This window comes from Lygodium microphyllum, chromosome 7 (genome assembly GCF_053477565.2).
Source record: "Lygodium microphyllum isolate KBCC chromosome 7, Lygodium_microphyllum_v1.1.10, whole genome shotgun sequence".
Lineage (NCBI taxonomy): Eukaryota > Viridiplantae > Streptophyta > Polypodiopsida > Schizaeales > Lygodiaceae > Lygodium > Lygodium microphyllum.
In genome coordinates, this window is record NC_141141.1 from 104,498,210 (window position 1) to 104,516,414 (window position 18,205).

The 18,205-nt window shown below is 45.6% G+C and overlaps 1 protein-coding gene across 2 annotated transcripts in view; it reads left to right on the forward strand.

Moving 5' to 3' along the window:
- Positions 1–263: 263 nt before the first annotated feature.
- The window catches only part of LOC148033786 (nucleoporin protein Ndc1-Nup protein), a 28,190-nt gene continuing 10,248 nt past the window's right edge, over positions 264–18,205 (forward strand). Inside the window, exon 1 of one of the 2 annotated variants that reach the window (XM_087681773.1) lies at positions 264–1,237. In XM_087681773.1, the coding sequence (XP_087537899.1) occupies positions 674–1,237 (564 nt within the window). In that variant the 5' untranslated portion in view covers positions 264–673. The remainder of the gene's footprint in view (positions 1,238–18,205) is intronic. The other variant, XM_087681772.1, reaches the window with a different exon arrangement.

The following is an 18,205-nucleotide window of genomic DNA, read 5'->3' on the forward strand; positions in this document are numbered from 1 at the left end:
AGAGAGATTGGAGACTGGAAGGCTAAAAAGCGCAGAGGAGAAGAGTGATGAGTTCGTTTACGGAGGTAGCGCAAGTATTTTTTATGGCACAAAACAACCGTTCTTTCGAAGGCTTGGAAGTTAAATTCCACCTACGAAATCACCTACCGGTTGCCTACATGTGCACACATTGGTGTGGTTAGACCGGTTTTGTCTTCTACGTTGTGGATGGGGCCGGTTCCGCATCGACGTGCTCTATGGTGTGCAGTGTATGAAGCGGGGTTGGGGTTGTACCGTGCGTGGCAAGGAGCTTAAGTTGACATGGCAAACTTGAAGTGCGATGTGGAGGTTCCCGCCTGTGCGTCATTTTGATAAAAGGATCGAGAAAATGCACAAGCTATCATCGCCATAGACTGAAGCTCGGTCGTCAGCTTCCTCTCTCGCCACAAGACCCCTCACGGTACTGTCTTCACCAGACGCGCGCGGCAACTCCCAACCTCTTCTTTCGCCTCGATATAACCTCGTTTTACAGACATATACCCTAGCTTATGTGCACAGATTTTATCGAAAACCCTACCATCTTGGCGAAGCTCCTTTGTTCCCCCTTGCCATGCCAGCCTTCCACCACTTCCGAAGAAAACCTGGCGCATAGCTTTGGCTGTGGCGCTACTCCCGATCAAGGTTCATCGCAATAATGGATGCCGCAAATGTCCTGAACGTGCCTCGGAAGAGATGGTTGAGGTGCTTCATCCTACATGCAGTGTTTTCATCCATTCTGTGGACGGCATGGGGCTCTCGCATCTCCACCCTTTGCTTCTGGTCTCGTGAACGCAGCGGCTCTTTCCCATTTTCATCGGGGTTACTCAAGTACTTGGTTTTCCTAGCGTCACAGATGCTCTTTCTGCTGGGAGAAGCGTTGGTAACAGTCCCCGAGGACAAGGATGCTGCCTCCCCTGGAGATATTGTCTTTGGCTTTCTTAAGCTCGCTTGGAGAGCCATTGTCGGTGCTTCTTTGGATGGATTTACTGGTCAGGATGGTGCCATTCTGGTTAGGAAGGTTCAAACAAGCCGTGATCGTGCACTGTTTGTTTTCACTGTTGCCATATCTGGCGCCATTTCAGTAGTCTCTTCCACGTGGAGCCTGCAATCCCGCCTCAGTGTTGTGGAGGAAGCTTGCCGTGGTGTGGCTGCAGGATTGGTTTATGCTTCTTCACACCTTTATATGCGGAGGATGGTGTTAACATTCCCAATAATTCAGGTATCTACAGATTTATTCCTGCTACAGTGTAAATATGCAGATGTGTTTGTATCCTCTTAACCTGTTTATGGTGGCATGTGCTACAATTGTTGCCTTGAGTGGCAAATACAGAAGATGCGAAGTATGTCACATCTAGATAGTCAGCTAGACTGAGTAAAAATTATAATCGTAACATGTAGTATACTACCGTTCATGGTGCATATTTTGGGGTGCTTTTAGCTCGTGTGTTGTTTACAGAACTGTTAATCTAAGATAATTGAAGTCAGACAGTGTATGCGGATTATTAGATAAAGATATAAGAGATGTCAACAGTGTGACTGTGAGATTTCGTTGTGTTTTTCACTTGCACAAAATGGAATGTTCAAATTACTATTTTGCTATTCACACCTAGCACACAGATATCTCATTATGCCAACCAACTAGTGTTAGCTAATGCCAGTAGACCTTATTGGGAGTGACCAATGGGCGTATCATACTTGGTTATGTTACTAGTTTTAGTTAGTTTGGCCTCATGCAAGGCCTTAAGAAGATGGGTGTGCTCGTGCTATTGTTAGTCTACATATATATTTTCAAATACTTCAACTTTTTGAAGTTCATTCCAATTCCAATGGCCATTGAAATATTTGAGTGTAGAAGCATTTTATTTCTCTTATATAAGTGTAGTAAATTTCAGCTTTATATTTTACAATTTTTTTTTTTTTTGGGTTCCTCTCCACTGTTTCTATCTTTGCAATCAATGTTTGGTAGCGTGTAAATATTATGTGGAGGTTGTATATTGTCCTCATCGCATAGAGGCTAGAGCAATTGTTTTACGACTTTGGACATTGATGTAGGCTGTGTTTTTTGAGAGGGAGCCAATCATGTGGCGCATGGTCAACAGTTGGTAGTTAAGGCATAGTCCTTGGGTATCTTTTTGTTGTTAGAGGTCATTATTGTGCCTCGTGTGTGTTCACCTTAGGAGGATTGAGTGGCCATTCTTTTGGGCTACTCGTGTCTCTCTCGTGTTGTATCACACTTGGGTTGTGCCTATATATATGTTCCCTTCCCACTTTGTGGGATCTTGTACTTGTGTGTTCCATTGTAGATGTCCTTGGCAAAGAGATTCATGCTCTTGGATACAGAGAGAGACGGTTGTATTTCTACTTCCTCCTTTCTATGTGATAGTTGTTGCATACTTGTGGATTCATTTCCGTCGTTATCATTTGTTCTTCATGCTTTCATGTGTTATGTGTTTCATCTTTCTGCTTTTTGATCTTGTGTTCCTTTTGTGCATTTTGTCATTCTAACATGGTATTAAACTTTAGGTTTGCTTGATCTTTAGAGAATGAAGTATTGAGTTTTGGATTGTGTTGACTTGGATTCTTTGCGTATTACTACTTGTGTTTTGTTGGGATTGTTGGCATTTTGTTGTTGCTTGTGCATGCATACTCTGGTGTTCTGTGTGTTTGTGGGTGCTACGTCCTTGTGTGGCTATTGTATTGTGTAAATATGTGTAGCATGTCTGCAACTTGTAGAGTGTTTTCATTTGGTCATTGCCTTGCATCAATGTATTCTTGCTTGTTATTGTGTAAATTTGTATCAACCATGATATGCATATATGGTGTCTTATGTGATGACTTGCTCGTAGCGATCTCATGTGGTTGTCTTACTAGTGGCCCTTACTTGCAGCTACCTTCCTTGCTGGTTGACATGGCGTTTCATGATTGCACCACTGTTGCTTATGTTGAATGTGGTTGTTGGAGTTCACAATCGCACATTGTTTGCTTGTCCACCTACCATTGGATGATGTCCCTTTAATTTGACTTGTATATCCTATGTTTTGATATTGTGACTCTTTCTAGTTTTCTAAGTCCTCGTTCACTTGCATTGTGTCATTTTACATCTTGAATCAACTCATTTAAACACTTGCAATGTGTTGTTCGACTTTCTCTTTTGTATAGTTTTCTCTTCATCTCTAGTAATGGATCTTTGCTTGAGGTAACTACCCTTTTGCTTTTCTTATTATCAATCATTCACAGAGTTACATCATCATCAAGTTCTTTATTCTACATCTAACCTCATGGAGTTTTGGTTGATTGCCATGGTGCTTAGCCTTTGTCTATGGGAGCCTGTTTGGTATGCTTCACCTTTTGAGGATGTAGGTTCTTTAGAGTTGTTCCAATCTTTTCTTCTCTTTGGATCATGGAAGATTTTGTGTTACATTGATCATGATAGACGTTTTTTTGGTGGTGACGAGACTAGCTTCATTAAGTTACTAAGGTGGTGGCTTGTGTGGTTCCATGTGTATCGTGGATGATCACAAGCTTCTTCATTCTTTGTTCTCCTGAGGTGTTTGATGGCCAAGGTGGACTACTTATCTCGAGATATGTGTCAGAAGTGGAGCAGCGGTGGAAGCATAAACATGTGCTGAAATAAACTGCTGAAACATGAGACAAAAAGAAAAGAAAGAAATAACACGATACAGATGAGAACTCAGATGTATGCATGGGAAATGGAATCCATATATCTGAACACGAGACAATCGCATACAACAGTGAGTCACTGGCTGCATGGGCACTGGCATTGGCTCTGGCTCCTCTCTCCACAGAGTCTGCAGATGGCGAAGATGATGATGATACTGACTGAGGAGGAGCCACTGAGTATAAATAAGGTGAAAAGTGGGGAGCAATAAATGCTGGTCGGCCAGCATTAATGCTGGCCGATTGGTGCATAAAATGCTCCACTGGCATAAATGCCACACCAGAAAAATACCTAAAATACCTAATAAAAATGCCCAGCCCAGATCAAGCTCAGACTCACACATGAGCTGACAAATACTCTGCTAACACCCTCTCTCAGATCATGGGTGATCTGATACAATACAATAGTACAATGAAAAGGGATCAGAAACTATACAACATAGAACCACCAAGTAGAACCATGGATACCCAAGCAGTGGGTGATCAAGCCAACCCCAAGGTGCCTCGGAGAGAACCTGATGTTGATGTCGATCGTACCAAACACCTGAAAATAGAGAAGATCATAGCATGTCTCTGTGTCCATCACCAATGTCTCGCAGTAGCATACAAGACCAATCTGTCAAAAATGCCCCTGAACATAGGTGACCATGGATTCCCCGCCTTTGGCCAGACCGCCAAAGTGTCCCCTCATGTGAGCTCCAGACGAAAGCCTCCCGCTCTCTGTCAGATAACCAGCTCGTCACGAACCTGGATGTCAATCCCAGCTCCAGGATTTGAGTCCGCCAGATTGAAGTCGATGCGTTAGGGATGTCCATCTCTGGAACCTGTGCACCTGTAGAAAAGTATAGATGAGGCGCGGCTGCCCAATCTGAACACCCGCTCACACACACTCTCTTTGGCACAAGAGAGTCGTGAGGGATGACCGCATCACCACCACTAGAAAGCAGCCGAGGAAGGGGCCATCAAGCCCTTCCCGCGATCCGAAGAAGAGGATCCCTTCCGCGCCTTGGACTTCATCTTGGTCGGAGGATCTGAGTCGGAGTCTGATGAAGGAGAGGACTCATCGGTAGAGTCAACAACCCGCTTGGTCTTCTGCTCCTTTTTCCTGGAAGCCGCTAACGTCTTGCAGTCCTTCCGCAAATGTCCCTTCTTGCCACAGTGGTAATACTGGGCCTTCAACTTCTTCTTCCCGTCACCCCTCTTTGAAGCTACATAAGCCTCGCCTCCATAATGTGCCGGAAGCTGCCCTTGTAATCTCAAGGATGTCTCATGCTCAAGAAGCATCGAGGTTATATGTGTAAAACTGACAGGAGTCGATGATGTCTGCGCCCGCAAAGCATTGGCCACTCCATCAAACTCCGGGGGGAGCTTGTAGAGCTTGTAGAGCTTCCTCATGGTTGTTCTCATCAAAGTCTTCAAGAAGAGGAAAAGAACGGAGAGGTCGAGGAATAGCGCCACATACGATGTACCATAACTGCTTCTGCACAAACCAAGCTTTCATGACAGCACTCCATGTGAGATAATCAGGTCCATGTAACTTATCATCAGTGGAAGTGCACGGAGGAGCCATATGGAGAGGATAAGAAGAGAAGTAGAGAAGAGATGGAATTGAGAGAGGAAACACAGCCAAAACACAAGCACAGACTGCAGAAAATGAGAGTTCACATGCAATATAACCCAAAATCTAATCAATAGAAGACAAAATCTGCTGCAGAAAGGCAAAAAATCAGTCAAAAACTGCCAAAAACAACGGCCTGAATTAACAGTCACCCAGCCACGAGAGATGCTGAATCAGCAAAACGCAGGCTGTAAATTGCAGAAAAAACAGGTAGAAAACTGTCGCCAGCAGTTGCTGATGGAGAACGCAGGCAGCAGAGGGTGCGGAGGCAGTAGGCGATGGTAAAACTGCAGAAAACGCAGGTCAAACAGGTCGCCTGTATTGAGCAGCAGCCGCTTGAGCAGAAAAGGGGAAAACAGTCTTGCAATCAGCAACAAAACACAGCAGAAACACAAATCCTGAAAATGATACCATGTCAGGAGTGGAGCAGCGATGGAAGCATAAACATGTGCTGAAATAAACTGCTGAAACACGAGACAAAAAGAAAAGAAAGAAAGAACACGATACAGATGAGAACTCAGATGTATGCACGGGAAATGAAATCCATATATCTGAACACGAGACAGTCGCATACAACAGTGAGTCACTGGCTGCGTGGGCACTGGCATTGGCTCTGGCTCCTCTCTCCACAGAGTCTGCAGATGGTGAAGATGATGATGATACTGACTGAGGAGGAGCCACTGAGTATAAATAGGCTGAAAAGTGGGGAGCAATAAATGCTGGTCGGCCGACTGGTGCATAAAATGCTCCACTGGCATAAAATGCCACACCAGAAAAATACCTAAAATACCTAATAAAAATGCCCAGCCGAGATCAAGCTCAGACTCACACATGAGCTGACAAATACTCTACTAACAATATGATGCCTTTCTCTTCCTCTCACGTTCTTATTCAAAGAAGGGCATGAGAGAGGATAGTGATAGTGGGCATATTGGTGCTTCCATTTTGCAGCTTTCTTGGTTCCCCAATGGCCATCTGCATGGCCTTGGGAGAGTCGTGTGAGATCTTTTGGTCTTTGCAATCTTACCTCTAATATGCTTTTGGTTAGAAAGGGCGTGTGTGGAGGTGTAGAGAGGGTAAATGATGCTCTTGTCATAGTGAGAGAAGGCATTTCCTTGTTGGCTTGTCTTATAGTGATTCTTCTTGGGATTATGGACTTGATGGCGGTCAGGTTTCACTATCTATATTTGACGGTTCTTTGGTTCTCTACTGACATGAGGGCTCATGAGAGAGATCTTGGATGATGTGTCATTTCCAAAGGCTTGGGTTGCTGCCATCGACATTTGGAGAGCTTCAAACTGCTGTCACTTGTTGTAGGATTGGTCCCTCATGGCTGTAATAATATTACTGGTATCTCCTTGCTCTCTATTAGTCTCCTCTCTTATCATGGATGGAATAGACTTCCACTAGTTCCTAAAAGTGTTTTTTCCACTTGCATGGGTAAGTTTTGCCAAGTGGTAACCTTCTAATCCCATTTTCTAGCATTATCCAGCTTATTAAACTAATTTTTAGAATATTAATTTTAAAAATTAATTCAATAATTATTCTAATGCTCAAAAAAATAATTCCACCAGCTAATAATTGATTTGGCTAGGTCAATTTGTCTTCCAAGTATCCCTAAGCAATTATTAGCCCTTAGACCGGCATTAATTAATTAATTAATTAATGTGTGGGAGCTTTCACTCAACCGCCAAGACCCACGGACCGCTTATTGTTTCAAGCGTTCCAAGCCGAGCACTAATGGTTACCTCTCACATAACCGACGCGCGCCATCCATATCTACGGGTGTAGTGAGCTTACCTCCGTGCCGTTCGAGTTACCTTCTCTCCCGCGCACTCCGGTGGCTCCACGATCCAAGTGCAAGCTTCAAGCAAGCTCCATCCTCCAACTCCACACTCCAAGCTCCATTGCCACGAGCAAGACAAGAGAAGAGAAGAAGAGAGGAGAAGATGGAGAGCTTCTCCTCCTCGGTCCCTCACCCTCACACACTCACTCCCTCACTCTCTCACACTCCCTCTCTCAAGCACAAGCTCAAGCAAGCAAGAACAAGAAGAAGAAGAGGAGAGCCACTTTTGGCCACACACAAGAATGAGCTTCTCATTCACTTTTCAACTTTATATACAAAACCCTAAATCCCTTTTGGGCGGTCATCCCCTTTTCCCCTTTTTTACATGGCCGGTCGTAGCCTAGGCCCTTTTCCCCATTGTCCTTCTATCTTCCTAGCTTCCTTTCCACCGCTCGTTTACATTTACAAATTGCACGGGTGAGAGCGCGGCGCTCTTTTACAAGATTTCAGGGTGCGCCTTTTTATTTTAAAATGCGCATTTCCCCTTTTTCCTTTGCCTTGGACTTTTAAGGTTGCCCTTGCGCTTTTGGCCTTTTCTCTTTTTCTTTCTTCAGTCGGGCTACCTTTTTTCCGCCTTTGCCCTGCGTCTTTTCCACTTCCTTTTGCTTTCTTCGTGTTGGGGTTAACATTACTCCCCTCCTAGATGAGTGCCAGTTCCATGGCACTCACCGTCGTAGGTAGCAGGCTGTAGCATGCACCGAAGACGTGGGTGACAAGGACGCCTGTGGTTCTCATGGAGGAGTGTTGGTGGTGGTGTGACAGAAGGTCCTGGGCGCCTGTTGGTGGCCAAGGTGGCTGGTGGAAGGTTGTTGGAGTTGGTGGTAGGGCTATGCTGTGTTGGGGATTGCATTGATGGCCAGCACAAGTGTTGGTTTGTTGGGGATTCTGCACATGACGATTCCATGCGGGCTTGTCGGATGGTAAGGGACAAGCATTCAAAGTTGAGTGTTGATGAAGAGCGAACAACACCTTATACTTGCAATTGGAAAACCTCACATGTGGTCTCTCCTTAAGGGGTAGTGCTAGGCTTCTCATCGTGCACAAGACATATTTTGATTAGTTTGGGAGACAGGTTGAACCCTAAGTAAGCCTAGAGTATTGTCCTGCACTTGAGGACCCAAACTGTGGATATACTTTGGTGCAGATATTATGTGAGTGCTCGTGCATACTTAGATATTACATAGTTAGAAAACTGTGGGCTAGTTTCTCATAACAATGCGTGGATGAAGCAAAGTTGTCCATGTGGAGAAGGAGTACACGTGAAGGTATATGAGACATCCTTTGCATTGTGACTGCACGATGTAGCCTAATTGAATACAAGGATACCGCACTTTCAGTAGCTGGAAGCAATTGGACTTGCTTGATGAGTACGGTGTGCGTTTCATAGCCAATCGTGCGGTGCTTATCACCACTGATTGCAATGGTACTAAGGCAGAGTGCAAAATAAAATTGTGCAAGTGGGTCAGGGTGACAGGTCTAACCCTAGGCGAGACAAGCTCCCCAGGTATGTCCTGCCCTTGAGGTGCCCTGAACAATTGTGGGTGATTGTAAGGGGCTAGGGGACTAGGGACGAAGCCGGTCGACCAAGGTCACCACACGTACCTAATTTGAGGACCCCTAGGTGCTGTGCTGTGATCGTGGGTGCTTCTTATCTTTCCATTCATTTCTTTTTTTTTTTTTTTTGCCTGAGTACAACCATTACAATATGTTGAGGCTATCAGCCTTTCAATGGGTTGGAAGATGTCAAGCTTTGGAGGCTTAGAAAATGACTAGTACAATGATGATGGTGCCCTAGCCTCGTTGTTAGAGAAGCAGTTGGCGAAGGGGGGAGATACACTTGAGATATTGCAACCCTCCTTGCGGCACATGCGATGTGGGTACAATTGAGGTAACGACTGCCGTGAGCCAACTATAGAGCTTGACCCAGAAAGGGGGGGTGGCCTAGGAATGTTTTTTTTTTTTTTTTGGCCATGCAATGTGGGTGGTTGGCAAGGGTGATTCGTGATTTCGGCAGTGGTGGGTTTGCCGCGGCTCCTTGGGGGGTCGATGGTTTTGCGGTGATCGAGCATTGAACACTTTAGCCCAAAGATCTGTCCCATCCTGTATCCACTTGTCGCTTCATGAGAGTACAAGTATGGCATATGCCGCAACTATAATAAGCCAGTGCAATGCAAGGAGACATCACTGATTTGAATTCTATGGTGTTGACTTAGACATTTATCACCTGCGCTTGATTAGCTTTTTCTTTTGCTAAAGGCGTAGCATATATTAAACGCAGATATGATAAGTTCATACAAGCTAGGAACATGTCAACACTTAACAAGTCGGGATCACTTAACCATTTAAAAACAAAAAGTCCTGGCCAGTTATCATTTGATAAGCCCTTTATGCATTATGGGCTACTCGATTTGCACGAGGCGGGGCGAGTCTGGATGGCCGGGTGATTGGGGCTCTGCTGGTGTGGGGCTCCCTTGGGGGTGAGCAGGGAACATGTCGGTCGGGACATGAATGGTGTAATCCCGGCCCGCTACCGTCTCCAGAATATCTTTAAATAATTCATTAAATTCTTCTATTTCTCGAGCTGCCCTTTCTGCCTTTGAGCATCTGGGGCCCGAGCGGGAGCTGGGAGTGTGTACCACTAGTGTTGCCACGTGTTGTGCGTTTCGAGTCTCGACTTTCTTGACTCGAGGATTCTTCGGCCTTCGCCCTGGGCAATGTCGCTTAGGGCCTCGCTTCTTGGCATACCTCTTGATGGTGGGCACATAGCGCTCCGGTGGAGGGGTGCGTGCCACATGCTTCCGCCTTCTGCGAAGAGCGTCTTTGCATGCTAGATCTCCATGATCCTCCATGCGTTCCGCCGCAAAAGGAAACCTGCAAGACGCAGTCCAAGGGTTAGACCTTGATACATGATACACTGTTTGCATGGAAGGGATTTTAGTGTGGTTTATGAAGCGCATATGACAAGAAGGGGAGGGGTGAGGCATGCGGTGTTTGTTGTAGAGGAATGGCCCCCATGCTGATGTTCGCGTTGCCCCCAGTCATTAGCGGATATTAGTTTATGCTAAGTCGCGTGGACTGGTTGTCATGGAGTGGGAGAGGGCACATCCTCGGAAGGGTAGACTAAAACGGGAAGAAGGTGTATAGAAAGGGACTGCACCCTGTCTACAACATCAGTGTTGTTGGTCAAGGCCTCCTATGGCGGTAATGTGGGTTGCATACCCTTCACTTGGAGGTGGGAATGATCACACAGCTTGTAAATGTGTGGTGAGAAGAGGACTTGAGGAGCTTAGCCTGTCAGACCCAACTCTTCTGCCTGCGCTTGACTATCATTGCTTGCGTGTGTTGATATTGTTTATACAAGGTGACACAAGAATCAGTGTTTATTTATATACATATCCATGAATCCCTGTCACTTCATGAGGATAAGAACCAAGTGTAGAACTCGGGGTTGTACCGGAGCGTGGCACACGCATCTAGTATTCGTGGCAACTGACTTAATACTGATAGATATTTTGCCATGTCGAGTAGCATGGAACCTTGACGGAGTCTACTGGCAATATCCAACTCTTCCTCAGTGAGAACCTTATCAATCAAAGGGCCCTGTAGCCTAGTCCCAGCTAAGTCAGTACCCCGAATGTCAGTGAGCACCCGAAGGGAAGTTGGTGCCACGTAGGTTGGGTCTCTTTGAGACCGCCATTTGGCCAATCGCTCTTCTGAGACCGTCATGATCTGAGCCCCTAGTTCGGCCATTACAACGCGGCTTTCGCACCAACGCTGCTCAAATTGACTCTGGCCTGCTGACAGTCGCTTTAGTAGCTCTATGTCTACGAGATTCGGTCGGCAGAGCACTTCATTGAACGTGACGGTTAAGCGCAGTTCGTCAGCCTCTCGTCAGGGATGAGTCGCATATGTTCATGCAGGAGCCTATTGTAGTGCCCGTTAAGATGTTCTTGTTCTTCCCATGATAGAGGAAAGGTCAAGTAATCTCCAAGCTGCTCCTTGGGGATCGTGCCCATGTCCGCAAGGACGTAGACACGCACGACCACTTTGAGCTTAGCCTCCAACTCAGTTAAGCATTCTGCGACACTTCTATGTTCAACGAGGGCTTGCTCGGTTGCTATCTCATGCAAAGTTCTAAGAGTTTCCTCAGGCTTTAGCATGGCTGGGGGCTCAGGCCTAGATGAGCAAGATTGGTCAACGCTAGGATTTCTTATGCTCTTGGGGTTCTCACGTTTTTCTCCTGAGGTTTTGTTGCTATTTTGTCATGGTTTTTCTCGGATGTGACTGGTATAGATTTGTTACCTTGTTGTGACAGCGTTGTATCCACTCTTGATTGATCAATGTGAGTTTTATTGTCAGTGGATAGAGTGTTGCAAGCAACTGTTGATGGCAACTGTTGCTTTGGTTTGTCAGAGCACACAGATGTGTTTGAGGTTTCACCGCTATTAGGAAAGGCATTAGCGGGTTCATTGGTGGGTGGACTCGATGCTCTATTCATCAGCTCTCCAGTGCCCTTCGTCTCAATGTTCTTGGGGTCCACAACCTCCTGCAACTGTTGTTGTTTTCTCTGCTTTCTCCTCTTTTTCTTGGTCAATGAAGGTGCCTCTCTCAACGACTTAGGACCTTGGACTAGATCAGCCATTGATGTGCTTGGTTGGGCCTCAGTCTTCTCTTCCTCTAGTGTGGCCTTACGGGACATGGCTGTGGCCTGCTGAATAGCCTCGCTAGGTTGTGAGAGCCCAATTACCTCTTGTTTCGGAGGGTCTAGCTCTTCTGCCAGCTCCCTTGAGTTTAACTCCTCCAGCCTAGGCTTTAGGCCCTTTGAAAGTGCTGGAGTTTTCGAGGGAGTTGGTTGCGACACCTCTTCCATAGGTGAACTTCTAAGGACACGTTCCACATAGGGTATTGTCACGGCCAAGGCCTGTGACTGCTGTGATCCCTGATTGGAAGTAGTAGCAGCTAGTTTAGTGGGCTGGCTACCCTTGGTGGATTGCGGTGTCAAGTCCCTAGGGCGATTAGAAGTGGTCGTGTCTTTTGTTGCCCTTTGAGCACTCATTTGTGTAGATCGAGCATGAGTTGATCTAGTCACATTAGGTTGCTCATGCATATCCTTGGGTCGAGCTACAGATGGCGTCATGTCCCACCTCTTGGATATTTGGAAGCTTAGATGGAGATAGAGATTGGCATTGAGCAGTTTCCCTTGACAACCGCTACTGTGCTTCCTGTGTTCGTTTGGAAAAAGAGGATATAGGAGACCTAGGACTCATAGGTGGGCTTGGCACTGGCTGAATGATTTGCTCGAGGCTATTAGGCGATTGTGCCATTTGCTTTGTTGAGCGATCAGCCTTGCCTTGAGCAATGTTGTGCCTATGATGCTTGTTCTCCCCTTGGGAAATCCAAGGCTCATTGGGCACAAACGATTTTTGTGCATGCTCAATGGCTGCATATGACATCTGTCTATTCAGCATGCTAGGCTGAGGTTCTTTCCTTCGAACAATCATGTCTGGTTTCTTGCCTTGAGACCTAGAGTTTCTCTTAGATTTTCTCTTGTGCCATGCTTTTGAGGCACTCTGGCCTTCAGCTGATAGAGGAGGTTTAGCAGGGGGTTTTGGTACCCAAATCCATTGGTTGCCTGCATAATACCCTTGAGCACGAAGCAACGCTTTGGAAATCCATCGCGGCGTTGTGCTAGCTCTCCATTGATGCCTTCGCCTATAAGGCTTGGGCTTCTTTCGTGGTCTTCTACGATATTTGTGAGTCCAAACCCTGTCCTTGGCCTTGTCTCTTGACCTTCTTGTTTCCGGCATGGCCTCACTCACTGGTTCTCGTTGTTCAACCTGTGCTTGTATCAACTCTTCCAACAAGTCCTTGCCCTCGTTTGTAGGCTTGACTGTTATGTCATCACCTTCCTTGCCTTTCCCTTGAGGTTCGATGAGGTCACCCTTGCTAAAGGTGGTGACTATCCTCACACCCGGTAGTGTCAGGTGTTTCCTCTGTGCTACATAGTCAGCCTCACATTTGGTCGCTCTTTTGAAGGGTCTTCCTAGGAGGGTTTCTTTCCTGCAGCTAGCACTTTTTGGAGGAACATGAAATAGGATAGGCAAGCTTTCCGTTTCAATTGTCGCAAGGATTTTGCACTTCCCCATGAGTGCTTGTGGGTGTCCCCCATAGGGGCTAAGTGTTGCACTAGTCGGTGTGAGCTCTGGTTGGCTTAGTAGGGTCCATGATTCATAGGTCAAGATGTTAAAATCTGCTCCTTCATCAATCAGAGCATCGATAGTATGCTCTCTTTTCGCGGTGAGTTTGACCCTAAGATAAGCAGGTGGTACTATGTCTTCATCTTCCGGGTCATGGCTTGTAAATTTAAGCCTTCTGACAGATGCCCTTGAGTCCCCACTTGCATGACCAGACGTGGATTCTCCAGCAATGTCTTGGGTTATCTCTGCAGTGTTGCTCAGGGTACATTTCTCGTGAAGAGTGTCAGGTCTAGTCATCTTGGCATTTGTAGCTTGTTGATGTTGCATTTCGCTTTGACTAGACATGGTATGAACACAATGTCTTTGTGTTCTAGTGATGTGGCCTTTTTGCCCTTGATGGCTAGATTGGCCCATTGATGTTCTAGGGTCTCTGTTTCTCTCTGTTCGGGTATGGGCTTTTGGTTGCTCTTTTGCAAGTGAGAATCCATGCTCGTGTAGAGCCATTACTTTACTAGGGTCCAATTTGGAAGACCCTATCACGGCGCGTGTTTTCTCTTTAACCTACTCGGGGGAGGTGCGGAGAGAGCCCCCTCTGCGGGGGTCCCGGGGGGGGCAGTCCCCCCCGGCCCGCAGGGCTGTTACGGTAAAATCCATACACAATTTGGAGGACCGTTTATAGCCAAATTTTGAACTACGTGCTCTAAATTTTAGCCCCGTGATGGATTTGTGAAGTGCCTTTAGCTCTACATGGTCTTGGGTCGACTTTGGGGTTTAGATGTGTCAGAATTTGTGTTCAAGATACCTGTCCGATTTTGACAGTTGTTGGTCCGATTCTAAGATGTCCGATTTTCAGGAGTCCGATTATCAGAATCGGACGTCCGATTTTGGGTTGGTCCGATCAGCCCAGTGGTCCGATTTTGGTCACGTCCGATTCTGGGAGTCGGATCGAAAAAGTGGTTCGATTTTCAAAGTGGTCCGATTCTGGGAATCAGATCAGGCAGGGTAGTCCGATTCTGACTGGTCCGATTCTGGACTGGTCCGATTTTGGGTGGTCCGAGTGTCCGAGTGTCCGAGTCCGACGGGTTGGTCCGAGCGTCCGAGTGTCCGAGTGTCACGTGGCATGTCCGATTCTAAGCTAGTCCGATTCTGGGAATCGGACCAGACTGGTCTGACTCACTCTCAGTCGGACGGTCCGATTCTGGGACTCGGACAGTCCGACTCCAGAACTCGGGTGGTCCGATTCTGGGAATCGGACCACTGCGAGTTGGTCCGACTGCGTCGGCGGCGGGTGCGATTCTCGGCGTTTGACCCCTCCTTACTGTCTGCTGCACACAATCACCACGGACTTCCTAGATCTGATTAGAGCACTTATTGGGAAACACCAGACTCACCTGGAGCAGCACGAATCGCTGTCGCCTAGAAATCGGGGTAGCACTTCCTCGTCCTGTGAACCAGAAGCTCTCTCTCTCTCTCTCTCTCTCACACACACACACAAGGCCAACCAAGGAATGAGGTCTGTCCTGGCCTCCCAGGCCTCTTAAGGTCCTTTCCCAGGGCTGTAGAGCCTTACAGCTAGTTCCCTGTCCATGTCTCACCCAGAAACTTGAATCTGGTCCCCTGTTTCCCTGTTTTAGCCTGTTATACAGCAACAGAAAACCCTATTGTTTGCTTGTTTTTTCTTCTTTTTCTTTGTTTTTTCCTACCCTAATGCACCCAATTTATAAAGTAAATATCTATACTACTTCATTCCACAACATAAATCTCAAAAAATCAAAAAATCTACTTGCCAAGGAGATCGAATACCATCTCCAACCCCCTTGCTTTCTACCTATCTACCTCAAGCACTGGTTTGGGGAAAACCCTACTCCAATGCTCGATTCGAAGCGCGCAAGCGCTCAAGGCTTGAATCCGTTGGTCCCGGCAACGGAACCAAAATGTGGGAGCTTTCACTCAACCGCCAAGACCCACGGACCACTTATTGTTTCAAGCGTTCCAAGCCGAGCACTAATGGCTACCTCTCACATAACCGACGTGCCATCCATATCTACGGGTGTAGTGAGTTTACCTCCGTGCCGTTCGAGTTACCTCCTCTCCCGCGCACTCCGGTGGCTCCACGATCCAAGTGCAAGCTTCAAGCAAGCTCCATCCTCAAACTCCACGCTCCAAGCTCCATTGCCACGAGCAAGAGAAGAGAAGAGAAGAGAAGAGAAGAGAAGAAGAGAGGAGAAGATGGAGAGCTTCTCCTCCTCGGTCCCTCACCCTCACACACTCACTCCCTCACTCTCACACTCCCTCTCTCAAGCACAAGCTCAAGCAAGCAAGAACAAGAAGAAGAAGAAGAAGAGGAGAGCCACTTTTGGCCACACACAAGAATGAGCTTCTCATTCACTTTTCAACTTTATATACAAAACCCTAAATCCCTTTTGGGCGGTCATCCTCTTTTCCCCTTTTTTACATGGCCGGCTGTAGCCTAGGCCCTTTTCCCCATTGTCCTTCTATCTTCCTAGCTTCCTTTCCACCGCCCGTCTACATTTACAAATTGCACAGGTGAGAGCGCGGCGCTCTTTTACAAGATTTCAGGGTGCGCCTTTTTATTTTAAAATGCGCATTTCCCCTTTTTCCTTTGCCTTCGACTTTTAAGGTTGCCCTTGCGCTTTTGGCCTTTTCTCCTTTTCTTTCTTCAGTCGGGCTCACTTGAATAGGTTAAAAATAGCTTTAGCCCTGTTGAATCCAAGTCTTGGAGCTTTCAATTCCTAGCACATTTCTCGAGGTTGTTGCTAAACCCTAATTTTTGCCGCTGTAGATTAGGGTTTATAGTAGAGAAATCTAAAATTTCTTAGTCTTTGGTGATCTCAGTGCTGTAATCTTCAGAGCGAGGTTGTAGAAAGACTGGGAGATGAGAGAGAATACTGAGGAGAGAGAAAATTTAGATTTTCTTCACGAAAAACTGAAGAATCATTTACTTCTGTTGTCTTTTCTCAACAGCTTATAGAGGCAAAGAACTGAAGAAAATCAGTCATTTACTGTTGTTGCCCTGTCTCCATAGCCAGTAGATGCTGTCACTTGCTGTTGATTGGTCTTCTCTTGCTCTAGCTGCCTCAGAAGGTCCTCCAATGGTTGCAAATCAAACCAACAGTATCTCCTCCCTCTCTCTTGTAGGTTGAATATACTAAAAATGTTTCTTTTCAGCCTCTAAAGATGTTCTTTAGTCTTGCATGGGCATTTTTAACAAGTGTCAGCCTTTTCAAATGGTTTCTCCAGCATTATATAATTAAATATTAAATTTCAGTCTTTAAATACTGAAAATTAATCTAATAATTATTTTGGTGCCCTAAAAAATAATTTGAGTGGCCGATAATTAAATTGGCTAGGCAACTTCCATTCTCGGGTATCTTTGTGCCATCTTTGACCATCAGATTGGTGCCAGGTAACATTAAACGCCACTTCTCTAGTGTCACCATAACTGACACTTATGGCCAAATGAATGATCTAGGCTAAGAATTGGTACCAGATACCACCAAGTACCTGTGGTGCATAGCTTATAGCAACTTTTGCCTTTGACATCTCGTGGTTTTCTCGGGTCTCAGGCTCGTAAATTTACTCTAATCCCAATTACACCTCACATGTGTAACATTTACATAACCATGTGATTATAAATTAATCCACATGTTAAGTGAGGTTTCAAAAATACATGTCCTCATGATAGTATGACCCATACTTTGGATGTAAAGTTGAAAGGGGGAATTTGTTCTTATTATATTGGTTGTTGCCATTTCCGAAGTAATGAGAAATCACCTTTTAACGTGCTTGGTTTTTACAAAGTATAAGAATGATGATGAAAATGTTGGAAACATGTCAAAGCTAGAGAAGGATTGCATTTCATCTGTGAAAATGTATGTTGATTGCTTCTCTTAGTCACTACTGCTTGAAAGGCTAGAAGGTCGTAGCATAGATCTTATCCCTGGAAGTACCCACCTAATAAGCCAGCCTATAGGGTCAGCGCAGTTGTTTAGGGGCTAGTGGAGTCTCATTCTGTGAATGGAGGCTGCAAGAGAAGGTTGTTGATAACTTTCCATGTTGTGGAGAATCTTCTGGGATTGGTGACTACAACAAATATCCTCCTATAGGTAGGATCAAATATCCTCCTATAGGTAGGGGATAGTATATATGACACCTCCAGCATTAGGCGACAGTAGCTAGAGGCCCCAACAATGTTTGGCCATTTTGGCAATAGACGATAGCTTCTAGGCTGATTTGGATAGGGCAGCAATGATTTTTGGGTTTTCTCATGAAGAAATTAAAAAATCTCTCTACATCATTTTCTTACCTTTTGTAGTCTAGGCTTTGACATTTGGAAAAGGTATGGGGGACGTGAAAGTTTTGGATGCTTTACTCATGCTAGATATATTTTATTAATTTGATAATCAAATATGCAATATTGAGATGCACATGTGATGTGCAAGTAAGCATTTCATGGTAATAGGTCCAAGACCCTGAGAAAATAGTGGGTGTCAAGGACAAAAGTTGTAACAAGTTATGTCACCCAGGTTCTAGGTGAATCTTGGTGTCAGTTTGGCCCTAAGATAATTAATTGGCCCATAAGTGTTAATGGTGACACTAGGGACTAGGCACTAATTAATTAATTAATTAATTAATGCATGTCCATGGATCAATTATGGCTTGGAATCACATGGGGTTGCAAATGGCCTAGCCAATTAATTTGTGGATGGGGATATCCAATTTTGGGTAGGGTCAAAAAGGGTTGAATTAATTTTACTTATATGGATGAAAATTGTTGGAAAATGGAAAAGAAGATTGCCACTTGGCAAAAATTCGCATGCAAGAGGG